This window comes from Suricata suricatta, chromosome 17, assembly GCF_006229205.1.
Source record: "Suricata suricatta isolate VVHF042 chromosome 17, meerkat_22Aug2017_6uvM2_HiC, whole genome shotgun sequence".
NCBI classification, from domain to species: domain Eukaryota; kingdom Metazoa; phylum Chordata; class Mammalia; order Carnivora; family Herpestidae; genus Suricata; species Suricata suricatta.
Genome location: NC_043716.1, coordinates 22,500,393 through 22,523,465, shown reverse-complemented (window position 1 = coordinate 22,523,465; position 23,073 = coordinate 22,500,393). Strand labels below are relative to the sequence as shown.

Sequence of the window (23,073 nt, the reverse complement as noted above, 5' to 3'; positions counted from 1 at the left end):
CTCTAAGGGCACAGACTGTGTTATTAAGCTTTGTATTCCTAACCAAATAAATCACATTTGTTTTAAGGAATATCTGGCATGGATTTGTAATATGTCAGGCACAGAGCGGTATCCTTCCAATGTTGAGACATAGTTGGTATTACCCCCGATTTCATTCCTGAAAAATCAGAAGCTCTGAGAAATTAAAGAACCTATTCAAAGTCACACAGTTGGCAAACAGGTGGCCCCATCACAACTACCTCTAGGATATATAGTCTCGAGGATCTGTTTGCAAGAACAAAAATCACACGCTTGTAAGTTATTTTTTGCACCTTCTAGCAAATGGTCTCCAGTTACATAAATTCTGAAGATGAACAATTTGTGTCATTTAAAATATTCAAGTTGGAATCTACCTGTTCTGACTTTAGAACAAAAGGCCGAGTAAAGGAAATTATTAAGTGTAATTCAAATGCTACTGAGCTAAGATTATTTACATTATAGTATTGTAGCACTATTGATAATAACTACCAATCTTTTCAGGCGGGAGTGGATTTTTTATTCCAACTGTACAAGACTAGCAACTAAGAAAAATCTGCTAAGAGTCTCCATTACTATATAACCTTAATTCTTCAGCTTTGGAAGAGACCTGTTTACTAAATGGATGCAGGACCATAAAACCTCAGGAAAAACCAGCTGTAAGAGAATGCAGCCACAGGTATATCAAGTAACAGGAACATTTTCCTTATCAGGATAAAGTGTTTATCAGTTTTCAAGTAAAGTCATCTTGAATGGAAAGAGACAGGAAAGAGCATGATTAAATGATGGAAAATGGAAGTAAGAGAGAGGCTGACCATAATCTTGCAGTTGCAACACTATAGGCTATCTTACCAATGAGGTATAAGGATATTTAATTGACCAAAGGACTTAAAATCCTAGGGAACTTGAATAACCAGCCACAGAAGAGGCTGTTTGTTGTGGCTCATACACAAAAGGCCATCAACCATGTAAGAAATAGTAAAACAAACAGAGCAGTAGACGGTTTCATCTTGGTAGACGGCCTGTGCTGCTGCTTGTCCAGTGCACTCCTCCACCCCGGAAGTTAGAGTGGGATGGGTGTGGTGACAGAAAGGGGCATCCAGTCTCAAGGCTTAACTCTGACATCTGGTTCCAGTGGACTCTCCACAGCACACATCACACCTTCCTTCATACTTGAAGGAAAAGTCCTTAAGAGTTCACCACATTTGGGTGTTAATTTTGGCATAAGCTTTTGTTCTTCTATAAGAAGTATGTCTCTAGATTCAAACCACAGAAATGTCAATGAATGTTATTTCCATTGTGTAATCACTTAAAAGTCACCTACAAATTGAAATTTGACATGATGCACTGATAGTTTAGTATCACTTTTCATCAGTCCCACGTTCTTGTAGTTGCTTTCAAATGTTACAGGTGATTAAAGGATCTGAAGTATTCCATGAAAACAACATTCATGCTGGGATCATAAAATTCCATTTCTGAAAAAGTCTTTTAAAAAGCCAGTCTTTAACTGTTGTCTTCAAGAGCAGCTTTCTTCTTGCTGTTCTGACCAGTGACCTTTTTCCTGTGATAAGGAAATTAAAGCAAGTTGAACACAAAATTCTAGATATACGTACTGTTTAAAACTGCCAGTTTAATAAACATTTCCTGAAGTCTACTGTATAATCAAGTACATGAGGCACGAGGAACACAAGGATGCATTAGACATGGTTTCTGCCATTTAGAAAATCACAGCCCTACGTGAGACAGAACATCACAGCAAACCACACTACCACGTAGTATCAAAGACAGTCTGGGGGCGCCTGGGGGGCTCAGTCAGTTGAACATCTGACTTCGGCTCAGGTCATGATCTCACGGTTCGAGGGTTCGAGCCCTGCATCAGGCTCTTTGCTGACAGCTAGCCTGGAGCCTGCTTCAGATTCTCTTGACCCTCCCCTGCTTGCACAGTCTGTCTCTCAAAAATAAATTTTAAAAAGACATTAAGAAAAAAAAAGACAGTCTGACTCTGGCCTAATAATAAGAGTTCACATTGACTAAGTGCTAGATACTGCTATAAGTGCTTCATACATATCAACTCAGATAATCTTCCAATCTACTTATGAAAAAGATTCTATTATTACCCTCATTTTATGAGGCAGAGTGGTTGAATAACTTGATCATCACACACTGTGAATAAACGTTAAATATGAACCCTGACAGTCTGGTTTTAGAGTTTGGTGAATCCCATGAATTAAGTGTTAACAAAGACAAAGGAAAAATTTTTGAGAAGATAACCAATGTTTGCATACTATAGTAATGCAAAGCTCCTGATGTATACTAACTCATTTAATCCTCAACCAAACTTGAGTAGCAGAGGAGCAATGATTTATATCCTTATTTCCATCAAGCAGAGGGGTAAGTGACTTGTCCAAAGTCACACAGGTAAAGATGGTATCAGAGCCAGTTCTTCTGACTCCAAATTCAATTTTTCCCTCCATTGTACCAGACTGAGTTTATAGTGTCTGAAGTGAGGTCCACTAGGTAACAGGATTCATGTTTATATGGAAAGCTGGGCCTGAAGATATAGACTTCAGAGTTATCAGCAAGCTGGGGGTAAGATCGTTAAAGGAATATCTGGCGTAAAAAGGTGAGCTAGATAGAGTCAGATCGGGTGTTGTTTACATGCTCTCTGAAGAAGGATGGCTTCTACAAGGACAGTGGAGACAGCCACAGCATCTTACCTGGGGCGGCTGAAGTGACGAGATTTATACCCAGTGTCCTCAAAGTCTCGTAGCACAGCTTGAAGTTTATCACCTCAAGTGTAAATGCTACAAACTTACAAAAATCAACATTCAAAGTATAATTCTTTAAAATACTGATGTTTCTTATTAACATTCAACATACCCACCATCTTATACTCTAGTTGATTTCTGACTTTTGTTAAAATTTTCATCAGCTGCTGCTCAGTGCCTGAAGAGATTACATTTCTAACACTTGCTTTAAGATCCCTCAAAGAATAAGGTTCTGATGCACACAGAACAACAGTTCTGATACAGCCCACCACAAGAAAAAGTCTAACAAGATAGATTAGGTGACCAAGGTGGCCAAGCAGGGTGACCATTTCTACCAATCCACTGGTTTAAGTGTTACCCAGAACTGCTGTCACAAAAAAATTTTTTAAATGTATTAAGAATTAACAAAAATTAGTATATACAAACAAAATTAAAATGTTTTAAGTTTTCAAATGACACTTTTGTAAGTTTGTAGCATTTATTCTTCCCAAGTTATTAAAGCTTAAAACTGCACTAAAACTTTGGGATACTATGTTCACTCTACATCCCTGAACCAAACTTTACTTCCCATAGTCAATACAAAGTGTCAAGTAAGACTCGTTTGACTTAGAAGGAAATTGCAATGCCAGTTTTATGCCTGTCTCTTTTATATGGCCTACATTTTACCTGTTTCCTAAAGATAGTTCTACCTTCTTGAAGCTTTTTGTAACTACACCATTTCAGAATATTTCTTATCTTAAACTTCTATTTTATTTAAAAATTATTCTCTAATGTTTTTTCATGTAATGGTTTTTCCTTAAATAATGTAAAGAGTAGTAATGATTAGCATATTTTTAATGTTTTTTATTTATTTTTGAGAGAGAGAGACAGTACAAGCAGAGGAGGGTCAGAGAGAGAGGGAGACACAGAATCTGAAGCCGGCTCCAGGCTCTGAGCTAGCTTTCAGCATAGAGCCCGATGTGGGGCTCGAACCCACGAACTCATGAGATCATGACCTGAGCTGAAGCCGGACGCTTAACCAACTGAGCCACCCAGGCGCCCCTGATTAGCATAGTTTTGACTACCTCTATCAAAAGGTAGTCTTGTGTGTGCTAAAAAAAAAAAAAAAAAAAAAAAAAATCAATGCTTTAACATCCTCATAAAACTCAGCTAAACCACTACAAATTTACCCAAATTACACTTTTTAGAGGTGTTACAGTGTGCTTCCACAAAAGCCTAAGACTGTACTGAAATTCTGCCGAAACAGAACTCAGGGACGACTCCATCAATGTGCGCCAATAGCCCTGCCTGCCTCAGTTATGATGTAGGCTGTGTGCAGGTGGTGGGCAGTGCAATCCTAATTCTAAGTGAACTGAAATCGTACTTTCAAAGACGGAAAAAAACTGATCATTAATATATGAATACAGAAAAATTCCAAGACTGAATCATCCAAGTTCCCAAATCACTAGCAACCTAAGATGTCTTATTTTTATTACATTTTATATAACAGATTGAACCTATCAATCTTACCTCAAAAAATGTATCCTAAGGAAAAATAATGCCTATTATATGAGAGAGTCGAACAGTAACTTTTCTCATCATATACTTACTGTTTATTCTTAGCTTTTTCTAAGAAACATTTTGGAGTTGTACTAATGCTCTCCCTCTCCAATGGCTTCTTAATCATCTTTTTCTTTTGTTTGCTGAAAGAGACAAAGAGAGAAAAGAATTACATTCAGTCGAACTTAATCAAAAACAGCTAAAGCTAAAATTGGTTTTGATTCTTGATTACAAAATCCACTTTTTAATCTACTTACAGGTTTATGGTGACACTATATCCACTTTAAAATGCCAAATTACTTAATAGCATTTAGAGAGATAACCCAAAGGGATGATAAATTCAATCAATTTCTTAAAAAGGCACTGATTATAATTAAAATATGTCCTGTGTACCTAATAGCATTTACAGAGATAACCCAAAGGGATGATAAATTCAATTTCTTAAAAAGGCACTGATTATAATTAAAATATGTCCTGTGTCATGCTCATAGCCCGTGCCAACAAGCATTAAAGTTTGATTTTGGGCACCTAACTGCTTTCTATTAGTGCTATGAACTAAAATCAATTCAAGCACATTTCACTTACATTGAGTAATTTTTTAAAAATTAACATTTCAAGAATGAAAAAACTGACAAGGAGAGAACATATAATATTCACAGATATTAAAAAGGAAAACTTTTTAAAAAAAATTTCTAAAATTAGTAGTATTGCTAGAACTGTTATTGTAAGAGTGTGAAAGCTAGAATGCATACAGAGAGAGAGAGAGAGAGAGAGAGAGAGAGAGAGGGAGAGAGAGAGAAAGAAAGAAAGAGAGAGAGAGAGAGAGAGAGAGGGAGAGAGAGAAGGTCTAGGTAAATTCAAGATTGTACCTTGGTAGTTTTTGGAAACCTTTTATGTATTCTGGTACAGGACATCCGGCCTGCTGTATAACATTGGCAATGCTGAAAAAGGAACCCATAATCATAAATCTGTATCTGGTTAAAGTGATGTTTATGCATTTAAACCCTCTGCACAATTCAAGAGGAACTAAAACTACACAAACCAGGAAGTAATGCAGTATAGAGTTCTGCTGAAAATTACCACCAGATGTAAGCACACTGAGTTAGAGCTGTCTGCTGGGCTGCAATCCACGGGACGGTAAGGAGTTTTATCTAGCAGTCATTTCTCCTTAACATGTATCAAACCCTAAAAAGCTACTAAACCCAATCCTGGATGAGTTCTTTAGTCAGTGACTAAAGAAGATGCAAGCTTCAGTTTATTAGATACTAGTGCTTACTACGTACTTGGCATTGTTGTAGGCTTTTCACATATATAGTAACCTATTCATCACACACAACAACCCTTTACTAACAAAATACTATCATTATCCCCGTTTCCCAGATGGAAAACTGAGAGGCATAGTTATGTTGATATGGAAGTCATCATATTCAAAGGCTTGGAGTTACGGAGGAGACTGTAGGTGATTCACATGAACTTGTGAAAGTCTGCTCAGAATGAATCCAAGGCTGCCAGAGCCAATGTTCAGAGGACACAAATCAAATCTTAGCAAAACTGATAAAGACTTCAAAGTACAAACTGCTTTTGGCCATAACTCAATTTCATTTGTTCTAAGTGTGAAGTACTATCAATTATCATGAGTCTAAATTTACTGTAGGCAGCCAAAATGTAGGAAACTCTGCTTTTATTTTAAAATCTACGATGATGGGCTAAATTAAGACCTAAGGTTTTAATAGTATATCATATGTTACACTGCCTTCAAGGGGCTACAACTGAATAATACTGGAATATGTTACTAAAATAGTTTTTCCTAGGACTAAATATAAAACTCCATCTGCCCCTAAGAGTAAAGGGAAGGATGCACAATGGTTAAGGGATAATTTTGACTGAGATGAAAAGACTCAGGGGTAAACGTTATTCACTAAGCCACACACCTAACTATTAAATAAAGTATTGGGAGAATCCTGAGTCTGAAATTTAACAATGAACATTCCATTATGAATACTTCCAAAATCTAATAATGGATGGGCAAAAGCAGGCCCTTTGATCATTTTTCCCTTGGTCATGGCTAAAAGCTGGTTGACTAACACCATAACAGAATTTGGGCCCTGACCATTTTGTAATTACCTGTTAATTGTGTATGCAAGTTATTTTTCCTAATTTACCTTCTTAATAATGGCTTATCATCCTCAGTGAAAAATGTAACAGCTTTTCCTTTATGCCCTGCTCTTCCAGTTCGACCTAAAGGAAAAAAAAAAATCAGATCATACTGATGAAAAAAACACCTTTCTGGGGGAAAAAAGTGAAAAAAACACTTTTTCTGGGGAAAAGGAACTTCAAGATTTACATGTGAGTCACTGGCTTTTCACTAAAATGAGCACTGAAAAAAAATAAGCACGTTGGAAGGGAACAGAAGGCACTAAAATGAGTGGTGCCTCACGGTGGTGGCGGGGGTGGGAGCAGGAAAGACAACTCACCGATCCTGTGGATATATTCCACTGAGCTGGTTGGAAAGTCATAGTTGATCACCAAGTTCACACCTTTAAAATCAATCCCTCTGGCTAGCAAGGCTGTACAAATAAGGACCCAGATTTTTCCAGCTCTGAAGCTGTGGACCATGTTATCTCTCTGGTTAATAAAACACATGTTAAATGTTTTAGTACCACTCTAGGAACAGAAAACAAGTACTTTATAAATTTCATGCCAATATTTTAAAGTTTAGTAGTTCTGGGGCGCCTGGGTGGCTCAGTCGGTTGAGCAACCAACTTCGGCTCAGGCCATGATCCCGCGGTTTGCAGGTTCTGGCCCGTGTAAGGCTCCGTGCTGACAGCTGGCTCAGAGCCTAGAGCCTGCTTCGGATGCTCTGTCTCCTCTCTGCCCCTCCCCCATTCATGCTCTGTCTCACTCTGTCTCTCAATAATACATAAATGTAAAAAAAAAATTTTTTTTGAAGTTCAGTAGTTCTTTATCATTTTGAAAGTATACATTAGGCTTTACCTGTTGCTGTGTTCTGTCTGCATGAATAACACCCACATTAATACCTTCATATATGAGTTCATGAAATAGTTCTTTAGCCCTTTCAATGGACTGAACAAAAACAAGAACAGGTGGGTTGAAACCCTAAAAGAAAGGAGGCAAAAATCAGCACATATAACACATAATCAAGAATAAAATCACAGTATTTCATATGGTTTTAGTTCATAAAAGCACCCAATTCAATTTAATGTACTTTTTATTGCCAAATTTCTCAGATCAGTGGTCTATACCTGCCTCCATCTTCTTCACCATCCATTCTCTACTCAACTTGAACTCTAATTTCCACCTTGCTAATTCCAATAATGTCTAATTAATCCCCTTTTCTTTTTTTCTGTTTTTATTTATTTTAGAGAGAGAGAGGAGAGACAGCATGAGCAGGGGAGGGTCAGAGAGAGAGGGAGACACAGAATCTGAAGCAGGCTCCAGGCTCTGAGCTGTCAGCACAGAGCCCGATGCGGGGCTTGGACCCACAAACAGTGAGATCATGACCTGAGCCGAAGTCAGACGCTTAACCGACTGAGCCACCCAGGCGCCCCTCGCTTTTACTTTTCTACAATGATAGATGCCCACTCCTTAAAACAATCATCCCTTGGCTTCTGTGCCTCAGAGATTTTTAAATTCTGCTAAAATTTATTAACTGTTTTTTAATTTATTGTTTATCCTAATTGTGGGTATTCCTCCAAAGCTTAGTCTTTGGTTCTCAGGTCTCTCAGTATAACTACTATCTTATTATAAGTTAGGTAGAATCTCAGTTATCAACTACCAGCTCTAACCAGACGATGTTTATATTTATATCACCAAACCCCACCTCTCTTTCAAACCAGTGTTCTATATTTTCAACTGCTCTATTAGGGCTTAACCTTTTTTACTTTGGTTCACAAACTCCCCTTTTGGACTTTACTGAGGCTATGAAGTTTTCTAATAGGCAATCATGCATTCACACAAATCTGACATATTATTTCAGAGGGTTTAGAGACCTCCTAAGGATCAGACATGGCTAGAAATCCTCCTCATCTCTTACCAGCCAAATTTAACAACCTACTAATTGGTTTCCTTATTTTCAGTCACTGTTTAAGCAATTTTCCTTAAAATTCTTCAAAATGTCTGGTGGTTTCTCTTAACGTGGCCCCTACTTTCCTGTCCAACCTGATCTTTAATTCTCACCATAAACTCTTTGCGTTAGATAGGTGACCCCTTCAGGAGTCTCCAAACCCACCGTGTTCATGTCCACGGCTGAAACTTTGCTTTAGCTACTCCTCCAACCACCTACTTCCCCCACCCTTTTATCTCACAGATCCTTCAAGGCCCACAGTAGCAGCATTTCTTCCATAAGTCTATCTCCAACTAATTCAACTCTCCCTCTTGGCCCCATGAAGATTATAGGGATGCTTAAGAAAAGCACTCTCTAGCCTTTTATGACACTTTATCGCAAACTATCTTACACAAGTATGTTTCTCTTATCCCATAAAAAAGAATAAATTCTAAGAGCAGGGCTTAGGATTTCTATTGTTTTATTCCCCTGCCCTGACCCCTCATAGTTAACTTTTTAACTACGGCTTCTACTCAATACTTACCGAAGGGATAAAAAACAGAAAACCGCACTCAGTGTCCTATTCATTCTATAATGTTCCATTCTTTGAGAAACCAGAAGAGGGGGAGGGGGAAGATGAAGGGAGCCAATACAGACGTGTAAGATGAAGAAAAAAAGAAATTTTCAGGGCAGGAGGTAGGTCTTTTCCTAGCCTACCCTGAGCTGGGAACAGAAAACTTAGCATATTCTAAGTGGTGAGCCTCCTGCCTTGGGACAACAGTTGACCTAATGTGTTTACAAATTTACCACTGGATTACTAAATATGATATAAGAATAGTGCTCAACCTCCCTTCAGTCATATAAGACTTGATGAATTTCATCCAAATTCAAGAAGTCCAAATATACCTTTTTAACAAGCTCTCTCATGGCCAGAAGTTTCCCAGTCTCAGACCCAACAAAGAGAAGCTCTTGTTCCACAGTCTCTACTGCAGAATTCCTGAAAGGAAAACATACCTGAATTCTAAATAAATGAAAAAATTTACATATAACCCCCAAAGAATCACCCTTTCTATTGTCAATATAAGCAGTTAATTATTTATACCTTAATCTGAAGACAAGATTATTTATTTATTTTAAAGTTTTATTTATTTAAGTAAACCCTATACCCAATGTGGGACTTGAACTCACAACCCTGAGATCAAAAGTCACATGCTCTTCCAACTGAGCTACCCAGGTGCCCCAAAGTTATTTTTAAATGTTTTATTCTAACTATAAATGTTATTTAAAGAAAATCTGATTGGAGCACCTGGGTGGCCCAGTCGGTTAAGTGTCCAACTTCAGCTCAGGTCACGATCCCAAGATTTGTGAGGTCGAGCTCCACATCAGGTTCTGTGCTGACAGCTTAGAGCCTACTTTGGATTCTGTGTCTCCCTCTCTCTCTGCCTGTCCCCTGCGGGCACTCTGTCTCTCTCTCTCTCTCAAAAATAAACATTAAAAAAATTTAAGAAGATAAATTTAAAAAATGTAAACAGTAAAACCAATTGTCTATAATTCTACCATTTTAGAATAAATTTTACATTTTGTTGTAGTCTGGTCATAAATTTTCATGTATCTAATTATTTACTCACAAAAAAATTTCTAAAAATAAAATTACTGGATCAAATAATGAGAACAATTTTAAGGTTATTACTTGTCTGAGCTTTTTTTCTTAATGATTAGCAAGAATTTCTTTTAAATACACAGTTGGGGAGTGAGGTATCTTAAGGCTTTAGAAACACTGTAGGATACGACAGTACATTATACTATGTCATAATTAATTTTTCTCTTCTGTTGTCTGCCTTCATATGTGATGAATTTGTTTTCTTTTTTTTTTAAGTCTATTTATTTTGAGAGAGCAAGTGCACGTACACACGTGCATGTGCAAGAGGAGGGGAGGGGCAGAGAGAGGGAGACCCCAAGCAGGCGCCATGCAGTCACAGCACAGCCTAACGCGGGTCTTGACTCACAAACTGTGAGATCATGACCTGAGCTGAAACCAAGAGTTGGACGCTCAACTAAGCCACCCAGACGCCCCTACTTTCTTTTTATATAACACAGGTTTTAAGTTTAAAGTAGGCAGGGTATTCTTTATTGTTCCATTTGCCTTCTATTTTTACTTAATATGGTATTACAAGCACTTTTTCATAATAATTTTGCTACCTGTCATTTCTTAAGTTACATAACATTCTATCAAGTGGCTATAATTTCCTATAACTTTTTTCTACTAGTGCACATTCATTTAGCATAAAATGCTCCCCCATGTATTTTTTAAAAGGAATTATAAATCAAGGGGCTCAGTGACATCAGCTTCCTCCTCTGTTATCCTACTTAATTAAGACATCAAAGAAACTAAATCCTCTCTGGCTATAGAACTCAATTCATGCTTTGTGGATGGGAAAAATCAACTGAATGACAGAAATACTAACATGACAACTTGAGCATCTCCCCTTGGATTATTCTAAAATAGAAAATGCTTAGTTAATCCTGACTTTAAAGAATGCATGACTTTCAGTAAAACTTTCCCTGTTATTAATCTAAAGCCAAACAACCTGTCTCCTTGAGTCTAAAACAAAAGGACTCACGTTATAAAACAAAGACAGTGGAATAACACAGAAGAACAATTACCTTGCTCCAATGGATACAGTGATGACATTGTCCAGGTTGAGTTTGCACCACTGCTCCACATCATATGCAAAAGTCGCACTGAACATAGCTCTTCTGACCTTATGGGATGTGCAGGCCAGGAAAATGGAAGCCAGCTGGTCTCTGAACCCAGTTTTGCCATCTTCAAACAGTTTGTCTGATTCATCTACTACCAGCCACTCAACACTAAGAAATAACAATACAATGTGTGGGTATTGAACTGGAAGATCTCAGACACTTCACCAAACTGTGGCGACACAAGAAGTCAAACTATTATTCTCCTTCTCAGATCCACACATCATACCAGAAAAAGGTAAAAGAGAAATCAGCAGGAGAAAGGTAAAAACAAGAAAAACATAAAGTAACATTTTATTCTGTTAGCCTCAAAGAAATGAGATCCCATTATCAACAACAGAGCTTCACATAAACCTTATAAACTCCATCACCATTGCTGGAAGCTGTGAAAATGCCTAGGGGAATTCTGTACTAACGGCTTATCAGGATCTGTAACTTTTGTCCAGACCGGATAGTTATTTTCCTACATGTTTAATGAAAACCATTGTTCTCAGCACAAACACTGATGGAAAGTTGCCAGATAGCAAGCTCCAAAAGGCAATAATACAAGCAATCAAGGACAAAATATAATCAACTAAGTGAAAATGCACATAAGAGAGATTAAAATGTAATCTGTACCTTGTTAAATCTATTCCTGGAGGATCCTGCTTTAATAAGTAGATTAGTCGATTTGGAGTAGTCACAAGAATATCTGTAGGAGAAACAAATGGTACAAATTGCAAAAGCAAGACTCATCTCTCTCTCAAACTAGGGAATTAAGCCTCCTGAATTTCAGTGAATAACCTGAAGAGGGGGAGGGAGAGGCTGTCCTCACTATCTTACTACACCAACACAAGTTCTTTCTTATTTATAAGCTAATATATTTTTAATCATCATAGCACAAAGTATGCTTACTCTTTTATTATATTTCATCTGCCTACTCAATTTCTAAGAGGCAAGAACACTATAACCCAACAGTGATATTTTCAAATACTTTGTTTTGTTTTTCCAGAAAACCTTCTCTTTATATGAAATTTAATTAGAAGCTCAAGATGAAAGACAGGTAAAAGCTGGTTTTCTGACTGATCCAAGGGTAGGGATGTGAGCCATTCTTATGTGCAGAGTATTTCCATGGCAGATTAAAAATCAATAATATAAGGTCAGGTTTCTCAGCCTTAGCACTACTGACGTTATGATCCAGCTAACGTTTTGTTGTAGGAGACTGTCTTGTGTATTATAGGAGGTTTAACAGCATCCCTGGACTCTACCTACCACAGGTTAGTAGCACCCCAGTTCTGACAACTTAAAATGTCTCCAGATGTTGGCAAATGTCCCTAGGGTGGAAGGTGGGGTGGGGGCCGAATTACCTCTGGTTGAGAATCACTGGTGTACATTTATATAACTACCAAGTGGGAACGGGGAGATCTCTTTTAGCTTCTCTAAAAACCAAACTAATGGGGTGCATGACTACATTTAAAAAAACTTACGTGGCAGTAAAAATATTTGTAATTTGCAAATCCCTTGCATGCTCTGAGCTCAACCATGAATCCCTTACCAAACTTCTTAGATGACTTAGGTCCAAATTTCTTGGCTGCCACTGCTGCTTTGTGGATCATGTGTATCCTAAATCCTGTTCCCTCAGAGATTTTTACTAACTCTCGGTGAATCTAAAATGGAAAATGACAAAAACATTAGCTGCTAAGATACTTAAATAAGATAAATTGTCTTGTTTACATTATTAAAATAAATTACCAATCCATGAATAACTGAAATTAAAACCATAATAATATGTACATTAACCTGGAATCTCGCATTTTCCAATCTACTACATACTGTTTTTAGAACACAGTGCCGCTAAAAAATATTTTATGCTTGCCATGTGTTTTCTATTAAGCACATTGGAAGGATAGAGGTCACTGTATGGTTTTTCTTTCTCAAAAACAGAGATGAGGTTTCATTTTTCTAGGTCAGAAAATTACATTTTAGAGAGGAACTATATATTACAGTAGCCTCAACTAAAAAGATCTTAGAGCATTTGCCAAAGAAATATCGTTGATGTTAAAGTCATTGTAGTAGATTATAAAAAGATTCCAAACACTTGCCCACGAACAGTAGGATACAGAACAGAGCGCCCTGTACAGAACACTTGCCCATGCCAAAACACAGGCTCTTACTCTGAGATATTTTTATTGCCCTCAAGTAAGAAATGACTGAAGCAAACACCAGACCCATCCTCTTTCGAAGCTACAAGCCACACCTGGTTGGCAAGTTCTCGTGTTGGTGATATAATCAGGGCTCTGAAGCCTTTATTTGTGGGTTGTTTTAGTTGCATCAAAATGGGAATGCTAAAAGCCAGCGTCTTTCCAGATCCAGTAGGAGCAGAGGCCAGAAGTTCTCGACCCTAAAAACAAAGTGTATTAAGTATAAGGTAAGTACATAAGGTTTTCATAGACTGGTTAGGTAATGCAACCCGCCACAGAAATAATCATAATGTATGCAATCATTCATATTCCCACTGCTAAACCAACTTTTCCCACATTTGCTTTTCAAACCTCATCCACCCTTGCCAACAGTGCCCCAGTGGAGTTTCTGAGCATTGCCACCAAATTCCATTAGAATTAGGTAAAGAATATGGATAATTAAAATCCAAAGACAATTCAAAACCTCAAGTATTTCCATTATTTCCATTTTTCTTTCACCCTAAACTCTTATAAAACAAACTTTCCCCCTTGATACCAGTATTGCTCAATCCCTAGGGAAGGTGCTTTGTTTTAAAAAAAAATTGTTTATTTTGAGAAAGAGAGCTAGTGAGTGAGTGTGGGGGAGGGACAGAGAGAGGAGGAGAGAGAATCCTAAGCAGGCTCCATGCTGTCAGCACAGAGCCAAACTCGTGGCTGGATCTCATGAACCATGAAATCATGACCTGAACTGAAATTAAGAGCCAGACACTTAACTGAGCCACCCAGAAGTCCCTCCACAGGGAAGGTTTTAATGAGTAACAGAATGGCTGAAGGTAATAAATAAATAGTGGCAATAGCCTGAGTGACAGTAACTTATAGGTAACAATCTTCAAAAAGTCACTATGATTTTTAAGGCTTTAAGCTGAAATTGTAACAGAAATCATCTTAAATGAAAATTAGAAGCAAATTTACTACAATGTGAGTCAGCATCATTCGAATGTACTCTCACTTCAGTTCCCAAAGAAAACAGAAAGGACAAGTATGGATGAAAAGGTAACACATATTTTTTGGCTCCCAGAACCAAAGGCCATCTTGGCTACATGGGAGAAAAAGTCAGCTCTCATTGGTACAAAAAGAAACCTCAGAAAAATTTAATTTCCAAAACTCTTAAGTTAACCCATACCTCTACCAACCAGTAGGTAAACAAACTGTGGTATTTTCAAACAATAGAATACTACTCACAAACTACTGATAAATGCAACATGGATAGCTCTCAAAAACAATATGCAGAGTGAAAGAAAACAGAAATAAAAAAATAAATAATGGATGATATCACTTACATGACATTCTGAAAGAGGCAAAACTAATGCATGGCAACAGAAATTAGAACAGTGGTTACCTCTGGGCAGGGGGGAAGACTGAACGGAAAGGCAGAGTAGAATTTTCTGGGGCAATAGAAATGTCACACATCCCCACTGGGAACAGTTATATAGAGGGTATGCCTTGTAGGAATTCATTGAACTGTGAACTTACAATTTATGGATTTTATTATATATAAAGTATATTTCAATAGCAAATCGTATTGGGGGACAAAAAAGTCAGGCTATGTACAAGAATTCTGTATTTCAGAAACAGTTCCTGAGAATTATAAACAAAATCATGGATGAACAAACAGAACGTAGTCCCTATCCTCAGAGGGTTTACACTCTAGTAAAATGCAAAAGGTAAACATAATTAGTATAAAGTGTAAGATAAATGTTGTAAGACAAAGAGCGCACTGAATACCTTGGAGAAGTGGTGGCAGAGGAAACAGTGTTGGTAAAAGAACAAGAGCACATCGGATTGTAGTGATATGCTGGCACAGGCATTTGAGATGGACCTTACAAGGTAAGGGGGCATTTCTACAGGGGGGAGGTAAGGTGGACAGCAAGACTTCAAAAACGGAAGAGAATGGGCTAACACAAAGAGGAAGGAATGTTAGTGGCATCTTAGACCTTTATACTCACATGAAGCATAACTGGAATGGCTTGCATTTGGATTGGCGTAGGTGTCTGGAAGCCTGCATCTAGAATGTTCTGAAGTAGTCGAGAATTGATTTTATACTCCTGGTCAAGTTGCTGAAATGTAGCAATTGGATCGGGAAGATCAGTTCCTTGGATGTGAATTTTGTGTTTATTCCGGAAGAAATTTATCTGAAAAGTGAAAGAAAGGGGTCACCACAGCAATGGTCATACACATTGTAAGATGCTATAAAGCAACAGTAACAGTTTCCAGGAGAAGCTTTAGTACATGAAACTTTTTGGTTAAATTCCAAGCACCAAAAGGTATATTTCATGCCCTTTCATAGACAGAAGACCTTCATAACAATAAAACCTATCCATCCATTTTCTTCATATTAATGTGTCAAGGTCATGAGTAATGTGTTACTCATATCAATATGCTATCATGATAATCGTTAACTTATAATTTTATTTTATTTTTTTTATTTTTTATTTAAAAAAAATTTTTTTTTAAATGTTTTATTTATTTTTGATACAGAGAGAGACAGAGCATGAGAGGGGGAGGGTCAGAGAGAGAAGGAGACACAGAACCAGAAGCAGGCTCCAGGCTCTGAGCTAGCTGTTAGCACAGAGCCTGACGTGGGGCTCGAACCCACCAACATGAGATGTGACCTGAGCTGAAGTCGGAGGCCCAGCCGACTGAGCCACCCAGGCGCCCCAACTTATAATTTTATATAAGCTTCTAGAAGGCAGACATTGAACCCATCTAGTATTTTTCTTTTTATGGCACTTACCACACAAGTGCCAATGCTTTTTGATGATTTACTCTAAATTTACTGATGGAAAGAGAGCCAAAAACAGAGTCTAGTAGTGGTTTATTTTCCATTCTCTGATAGAGAGCCAAATTCTGGATTCTGGACTCCTGAAATGAGCTGAACAATATTCTCCATCTGCAACAAGGCAGGCGTGCAATAGACATGACAATGATATATTTGTTGTTTCTTCTGCATTCTACGTCCCCAGTCCCAAGGTATAAAATGTGTTTCTTAAGAATTCTATCCCGGGGCACCTGGGTGGCTCAGTCGGTTAAACCTCCAACTTCAGCTCAGGTCAGATCTCACGTTCATGGGTTCGAGCCCTGCGTCAGGCTCTGTGCTGACAGCTAGCGCAGAGCCTGGAGCCTGCTTCCAGTTCTGTGTCTTCTTCTCTCTCTGCCCCTCCCCTCTCATGCTCTGTCTCTCTCTGTATCAAAAATAAATAAAATATTTAAAAAAAAGAATTCTAACTCTAAAATTCCTGTCTGAGGAAATCTTCCTAAACCAGCGAGCTTAACAAAGAGGAGAAAGGGGGCAAATTTTGTTTATCAAAAGGGACATGAAATATAAAAAATTTCATTCCAAATACATTATCAATCTTGAGATTGAAATTACATAGTATGTAGTATATGAGTATAGTATATAATAGTGTGTGACTGTGTGTGTATACACACATACCTCATTCACTTTTACCAACAGAATAAAGGACAAGGAACAATTCACTAGGAAAGCAACAGGGGCTAAGATATTTTTCTAACCTTTTCTTTTCTGAGATTCTCCAATTTCCCTGAAGTTAGTTTATTTTCTCTTTTAATTTTCTTATCTTCAATCTTTGCTTCCACGGATGATATCCACTGTATAGTAGAACCTTCTTCTTGAGAAGTAATTTCTAAAATATATATCAAAAAATTAAAAGATTTTAAGTGCAACATCCTTCTTTTTATTAATGTTTATTTATTTATTTTTGAGAAAGAAAGAGGGCATAAGCAGGGAGGGGCAGAGAGAGAGAGGAAGAGAGAGAATACAAAGCAGGCTCTGGGCTCTGAGCAGTCAGCGCAACTGTGATATCACGAACTGTGGTATCATGACCTGAGCTGAAGTCAGATGCTTAACTGACTGAGCCACGCAGGGACCCCCTTACATGTAATATTCTTGAGTGTAGCAAACAGGCCACAGCTTCACATTAAATAAAAGTAAAGCACTAGCTAATAGAACTAGAGAAAAGAGAGTAATAGGAGGTATAAAAATTGGAAACGGAGAAGCAAGGTCTCTGTTGGTAAAATCAGAGCTCTGAAGTTTTCTCTTCCTTTTGTTAGTTATTTCAACTGTGTAATATGTAGATGACTGTATACTTGAAAATAAGAGATCAAATTGAAAATACTTAGATAACAGAATTCAGGACGCCTATGTGGCTCAGTTAAGTGTCCAACTCTTGATATCAGCTCAGGTCATGATCTCATGGTCCCTGAGATCAAGCCCCACACGGGGCTCTGCATTGACAGCTTGGAGCCTGCTTGAGATTCTCTCTCTCCCCCTTCCTCTGGCCCTCCCCCTCTTGCTGTATCTCAAAATAAATAAATAAATAACATTTTAAATATTTTAAGAGAGATTTCAAGGAGGCAATCAGCTTTTATATATATGTAGCCAGTTAGAAAATAAATACTAAGAAAGAAAATATTTCACTTATAATAGCAATGAACACAGCACAGTGAGAACTACTCACTAATATAAAGATAGCAATTCTCACTAATCTATAAAATTAATTCAATGAAAAGTAATGACAGGATTGTTTTGAAAATCAGACTAGCTGACTTTAAAACTCATGTGGCAGATAACTGGATGGCTTAGCCAGTTGAGTGTCTGACTTCTGCTGAGGTCATGATCTCAAGGTTCATGAGTTTGAGCCCTGTGTCGGACTCTGTGCGGACAGTACAGAGCCTGCTTGGGGTTTTCTCTCCCTCTTTCAATGCCCCATCCCTATTGTACTCTCACTCTCAGAAATAGGTGACATTAAAAAGAAAAAAAGTATAATTCTGAAGAATTTTGACATACGCATACACCTGTTAAATCATCACTATGTACAAGCTATACCCACCACTACCCCAAACTTACTTGTGGCCCTTTTAATGCACTGCCCTATCCCTAAGCAACCACGCATCTGCTTTCTCACTGCAGATAATTTGCTTTTTCTGGAATTTTATACAAATGGAATCATGAAGTATGTGCTAAAGTTAGTTTGCCTTCTTTCACTCAGAATAGTTATTTTGAGATTAATCCATGTTGGAGCATGTATCAATGTTAACTTTTTTATTTGTAGGTAGCATTCCATTGTATGGATATTTAGATTGCTGATCCATCACCTACTGAAGGACATTTGGGTCATTTCCAGGTTTTAGCTACCCAAATAAAGCTGCTATGAACATGTGTGATGAAGTCTTCATGAGGCCATAGGTTTCCTTTCTCTTAGGTAAATTCCTAGAGTGGAATAGGTGGATCATTTGATAGCTGTATGTCTAACTTTTTTTTTTAAACTCCTTCGTCAGTTTCTACCCAAAAAGCATACTGGAATTTTAATTGAGTTTGTTTTGCATTGATTCTACATTATCATCTTAGAGAGAAAATACTTAGTTGACCAATCAAAGCATGGTATGCCATGGGGCCCCTGGGTGACTCAGTCGGTTGAGCATGGACTCTTGATTTTGGCTCAGGTCATGATCTCACGGTAGTAGGACTGAGATTCTCCCTCTCCTCTGCATGTGTGCACATGCAATTTCTCTAACAAAAAATAAAACATGGTGTGGTACACCACTGTGCACTATGCCACATATGTGCTAATACATATCTGTGTGTTTTTGGTTGCCTAACATTTGAATCCTTTTCCCAAGTTTGTGGCTGGGGTTTTTTTTTGTTTGTTTGTTTGCTTATTTGTTTAATCTTAGAAGGCTTTAGCAAACTTCCTTGCAGACAGGGAAGTAAAATGACTTTTATCATAACACTGTTAACAGTAAAACTGTGGAAACAAAGTAAATGTCCTTACACAAGGACTTGTCAATTACCTAATAGCATCCCCACAATGTGTAATGGCATAGTATATATACTATGATTCAATGAACACAGCAGTAGACTTCCTATTGATACAATGTTTCTGGTGGACAATTCCAAAATACCTAAATTTAAATCTATTTGTTAACACTGAAATTCCATTTCTTTTTTTTTTTTTTTAATGTTTATTTATTTTGAGGTAGAGAGAGAGAGCTCATCAGTGCACACAAGCAAGGGAGGAGCTGGGAGAGAGAATTCCAAGTGGGCTCAACGATTAGTGCAGAGGCCAACATGGGGCTCCATCTAAGGGACATGAGATCACGACCTGAGTTGAAATTGAGTCGGATGCTTAACCAACTGAGCACCCCAAGTGCCCCTGAAATTCCTTTTCTAAGAATTTATCAGATATAACCCCCACATACACACAAAGAAAAGTGGAATGGCATTTATTGCCAACACATAATAGCAAGTGAGGAAACAAGCTAAATGGACATCACAAAAAAATTTGTTAAATTGATTATGGAATGTACAATGGGATACTATTTTGTGTTAAAATAAGAAAGGCAGTGCACTTCCTACTCATCGCAAACAATCTCCAAGATATACCGTTGTTTTTTAACAAAGTGTATGAGGAAGGAAGGTTCAGAATAGAATAACATACAGTATGCTATTTTTCAGGTGTTAAAGGGAAGTATAAATATAGTAAATTATGTATCTTTACGAAAATACATAAGAAAATGATTAATAGTGGTTGCCTCTGGAGAAATAGGGGACTAGAAATAGTGAGAAGAATGGGAAGAAAATTTACTTTTCACCTCTGTATACCTTTTATTTTTTTTTCAATTTTTAAATTTTTTATTTAAGAGAAAACAAAGTATTGCCATTAACCACTGGCTATATTATTCTTTTTTTTTAATATAACAATTTATTTTTTTAACATATGCAATTATTTTCCATCATTTACAATACAGTAGTTACAATGACACTCCAAACAGAAAAGCAAAGTAAAAAATCAAAACACCAACTTCTATTTCATGTAATTAGACTTATTCTGTACACCTTTTAAAAACCATGTATATGGATTTACTTTATTGAAAAAGGTAAATGGATAGGAAACTTAATAGATTTAACAAAGAAGAAGATACAGTAGAGTACAGAAACAAAAAACCCTATGAAAAACAGGCAAAGAGAAAGAACAGATGGTTCACAAATGTTGAAATGTACATATGCACTAGAGCATAAAAAACTGCTCAACCTCAACAGTTATCAAGAAAACATAAACAAAAAAAGTTTCATTTGTTAGAGTCACAAAGAATTTAAGACCAGTAGTATCCAGCATTGACATGGGTGTGGGAAGTCATTCTTCAGTTATCTGTTTAAAGAAAGAAGTGAGCACACCCTTTCAGCCAGTGATCCCACTTTTGGGATGCTAATTACAGAAGTAACAGGACCAGGGGCACCTGTGTGGCTCAGTCAGTTAAGCATCCGACTTCAGCTCAGGTCATGATCTCAAGGTCCGTGGGTTCGAGCCCCGCAGCAGGCTCTGCTGACAGCTCAGAGCCTGGAGCCTGCTTCGGATTCTGTGTTTCTGTGTCTCCCTCTCTCTCTGACCCTCCCCTGCTTGCTCGCTCGCTCGCGCTCTCTCTCTCTCTCTCTCTCTCTCTTGATTTTGGCTCAGGTCATGATATCTAGGTTCCTTAATTCAAGCTCCCAACTCAGGCTCTACGTTGATAGCAGACAGTACGGAGCCAGCTTGGAATTCTCTCTTTCCCTCTCTCTCTGTCCCTCCCCGCCCTCAAAAATAAGTCAATAAACATTTATTCAAATTTTTATTAAAAATAAAAAAAGAAAGAACAGGACCTATACAAAAGAACATACGTACAAATTTTTTTTTTTTTTTGAGAGCAAGCTAGAGAACAGGGGGAAAGGAGCAGAGAGACAGAGAAAGAGAATCTTAAGCAGGCTCCATGCTCAGTATGGAGTCCAACTCAGAGCCCGATCCCACGACGCCGGGATTATGATCTCAGCCCAAAATCAAGAAGTCAGAGGCTCAAGCAACTGAACCACCCAGGCCCTCCACAAGGATCTTTATTGTAACAATTCGTAATGGCAAATAGCTGGAAACAACCTGAATGTCATTAACTAATGGAATGACAGTATATTGTCTGACTTATAACCTTAAGCCTGTGTTAATTTTTTTTGTAACTGGGAAAAAAAAAAAAGAGGGGAAAAAAAGAAATCAAAAACTAACCTGAAATCATCATCTTCCTCTTTTTCTTGTTCTGCTCCCTCTTCCTTTCAGTTAGGCTTTCTTTTTTCTCTTCATCTTGAAGCTCCTGATAAGTTATTGATGCTCCACATTCACCTGGGACAGACTTCTTGTCTCCAAAGAAGTCCAGTCCCTGCAGCACCTCTGAAGAATCAAAGTCATATTTCCTTTTTCCTACCTAAAACCAAAAAATTTAAAATGCAATCCACTGACAGACCGACACTGCTTTCACCCAAGCAGTATTGGCAGTAAGGATGTGGGTATAATAACTATCTTTTTCTTATCCTTTCACCAAGTATTTGTTGAACTGACCTTACCTGGTACTGACAAGTGTGTTTTGGGCAAATGAAATACAAGATGACCTTCTGACCTTTTAACAGTAATAACAATCATAATAACAATCGCATATACCTTTATCAGCATAACACCTATATGCCGTCAGGCAGATATCTAAGCATGCTTATATATATTAAATAACTTCAGCCTCCAATAACGGTAAGAGATAAACATCGATATTACTGATGAAAAAAATCAAGGTATTAGGAGATCAAACAACTTAACCAAGGTCTCAAAAGTATTTGGATCCAAAAGATCTGGCTCCAGAGTTCAAACGCTTAACAACTAACACCATACCGCCAGAGAAAGGTGAAACACACGTGCCGCCCAATGACAAGGTTGATACAGAAGATTTTCCATAATCGGACCCCAACGAACTTCTCCCAGGTTATCATTCACCCTCCACTTCCCTAGGTAAGATTCCTCATTTCTAAACCACTCTTCTCATGGGTAACCTAATGCGTCATGAGGTTGTGGGAATAAAAGACCCAGGTCCATTCAAATTATATGCATGCCAAGCCAACCTGGATAGACTACGGTGAAAGAAACTGTTCTCTTCATTTTGGGTTAATTCTGTTATTGAAATCCCTTTTCACCAGTTTCGGAGAAACAGCTACTTTTGAAAGGATTCGAACTATGCTTTCAATAAACTAGAAAGGGGGGGGAAGGTCTATAAAAGAATAGCTACTTTTGAAAGGATTTTAACTATACCTTGAATAAACTAGGAAGCGCGGAGGGGGGAAGTCTATCGAAGAATAGGAAGTCTCCTCTAAGTCTATAAAAGAATAGTATGAGTTTACTCGGAAGGCAGGACTTGAGCGGGTAGGTCTGCGCACCACCCCAACGCAGAAAGGGAAATGCCCCACGACCAGTCCACCGGCCTCCGGGGGACGGCACTACCAGCAGCTAGATAATTCTCCGGCTCCTGCGCCTTCTCAGCTACTCAGACTTGTTGCTCCTCGCACAATACCTGGAATCGCGCGGCGTCCGCCGAGAAACGTCTCACGTCGAATTTGGCCCCCACGCCAAGCCGGCGAAAGAGATCATGAGCATCCATTTTTACCCAGAAAGCTCCGCGTCCTCAGGGCGCCTGCGCAAAGGACTTCTTCCCAGAAGGTCTGGGGCGGGGCTGTGGGTGGAAGAGGTCCTAGAGGGGCGGAGCCTGGCGACTCCGAGAGGTTAGTTAGATCGGTTTAGCTTCTGTAGCCTGTCTTTATTTGTTCATTCAAAAAATATTTATCAAGATGCTCTTATGCCGGGCACTGTTCTAGACTTTTATGGGTAGTTTGGTGAACGACACCTTAAGATTC

At 38.1% G+C, this 23,073-nt stretch overlaps 1 protein-coding gene across 2 annotated transcripts; it reads right to left on the bottom strand.

The window, feature by feature from the left end:
- Positions 1–286: 286 nt before the first annotated feature.
- On the bottom strand, positions 287–22,843 carry DDX52 (DExD-box helicase 52). Of its 2 annotated transcripts, none has more exons than XM_029928232.1 (15): positions 22,734–22,843; positions 21,410–21,605; positions 16,875–17,005; positions 15,308–15,493; positions 13,379–13,522; positions 12,677–12,788; positions 11,761–11,833; positions 11,050–11,253; positions 9,292–9,382; positions 7,317–7,439; positions 6,797–6,947; positions 6,485–6,560; positions 5,192–5,263; positions 4,373–4,465; positions 287–1,576 (listed from the first exon to the last, which is right to left on the bottom strand). In XM_029928232.1, exons 1-15 carry the CDS (start codon positions 22,818–22,820, stop codon positions 1,519–1,521), a joined length of 1,797 nt encoding a protein of 598 aa, XP_029784092.1. In that variant the 5' UTR covers positions 22,821–22,843; the 3' UTR covers positions 287–1,518. The 2 variants fall into 2 exon arrangements, with proteins under 2 accessions (XP_029784092.1, XP_029784093.1); XM_029928233.1 differs by lacking the exon at positions 287–1,576 and adding an exon at positions 3,781–3,874.
- Positions 22,844–23,073: the final 230 nt, after the last annotated feature.

Excerpts from the sequence above, each read along its gene's own strand:
- DDX52 (XM_029928232.1), bottom strand. The coding sequence starts at position 22,820 with ATGGATGCTCATGATCTCTTTCGCCGGCTTGGCGTGGGGGCCAAATTC. Across the intron at positions 13,523-15,307 it reads CCATTCCAGTTATGCTTCAT|GGTCGAGAACTTCTGGCCTC; the intron begins GTGAGTATAAAG and ends CTTTGTTTTTAG. Across the intron at positions 1,577-4,372 it reads GAAAAAGCTAAGAATAAACA|GAAAAAGGTCACTGGTCAGA; the intron begins GTAAGTATATGA and ends TCCTTATCACAG.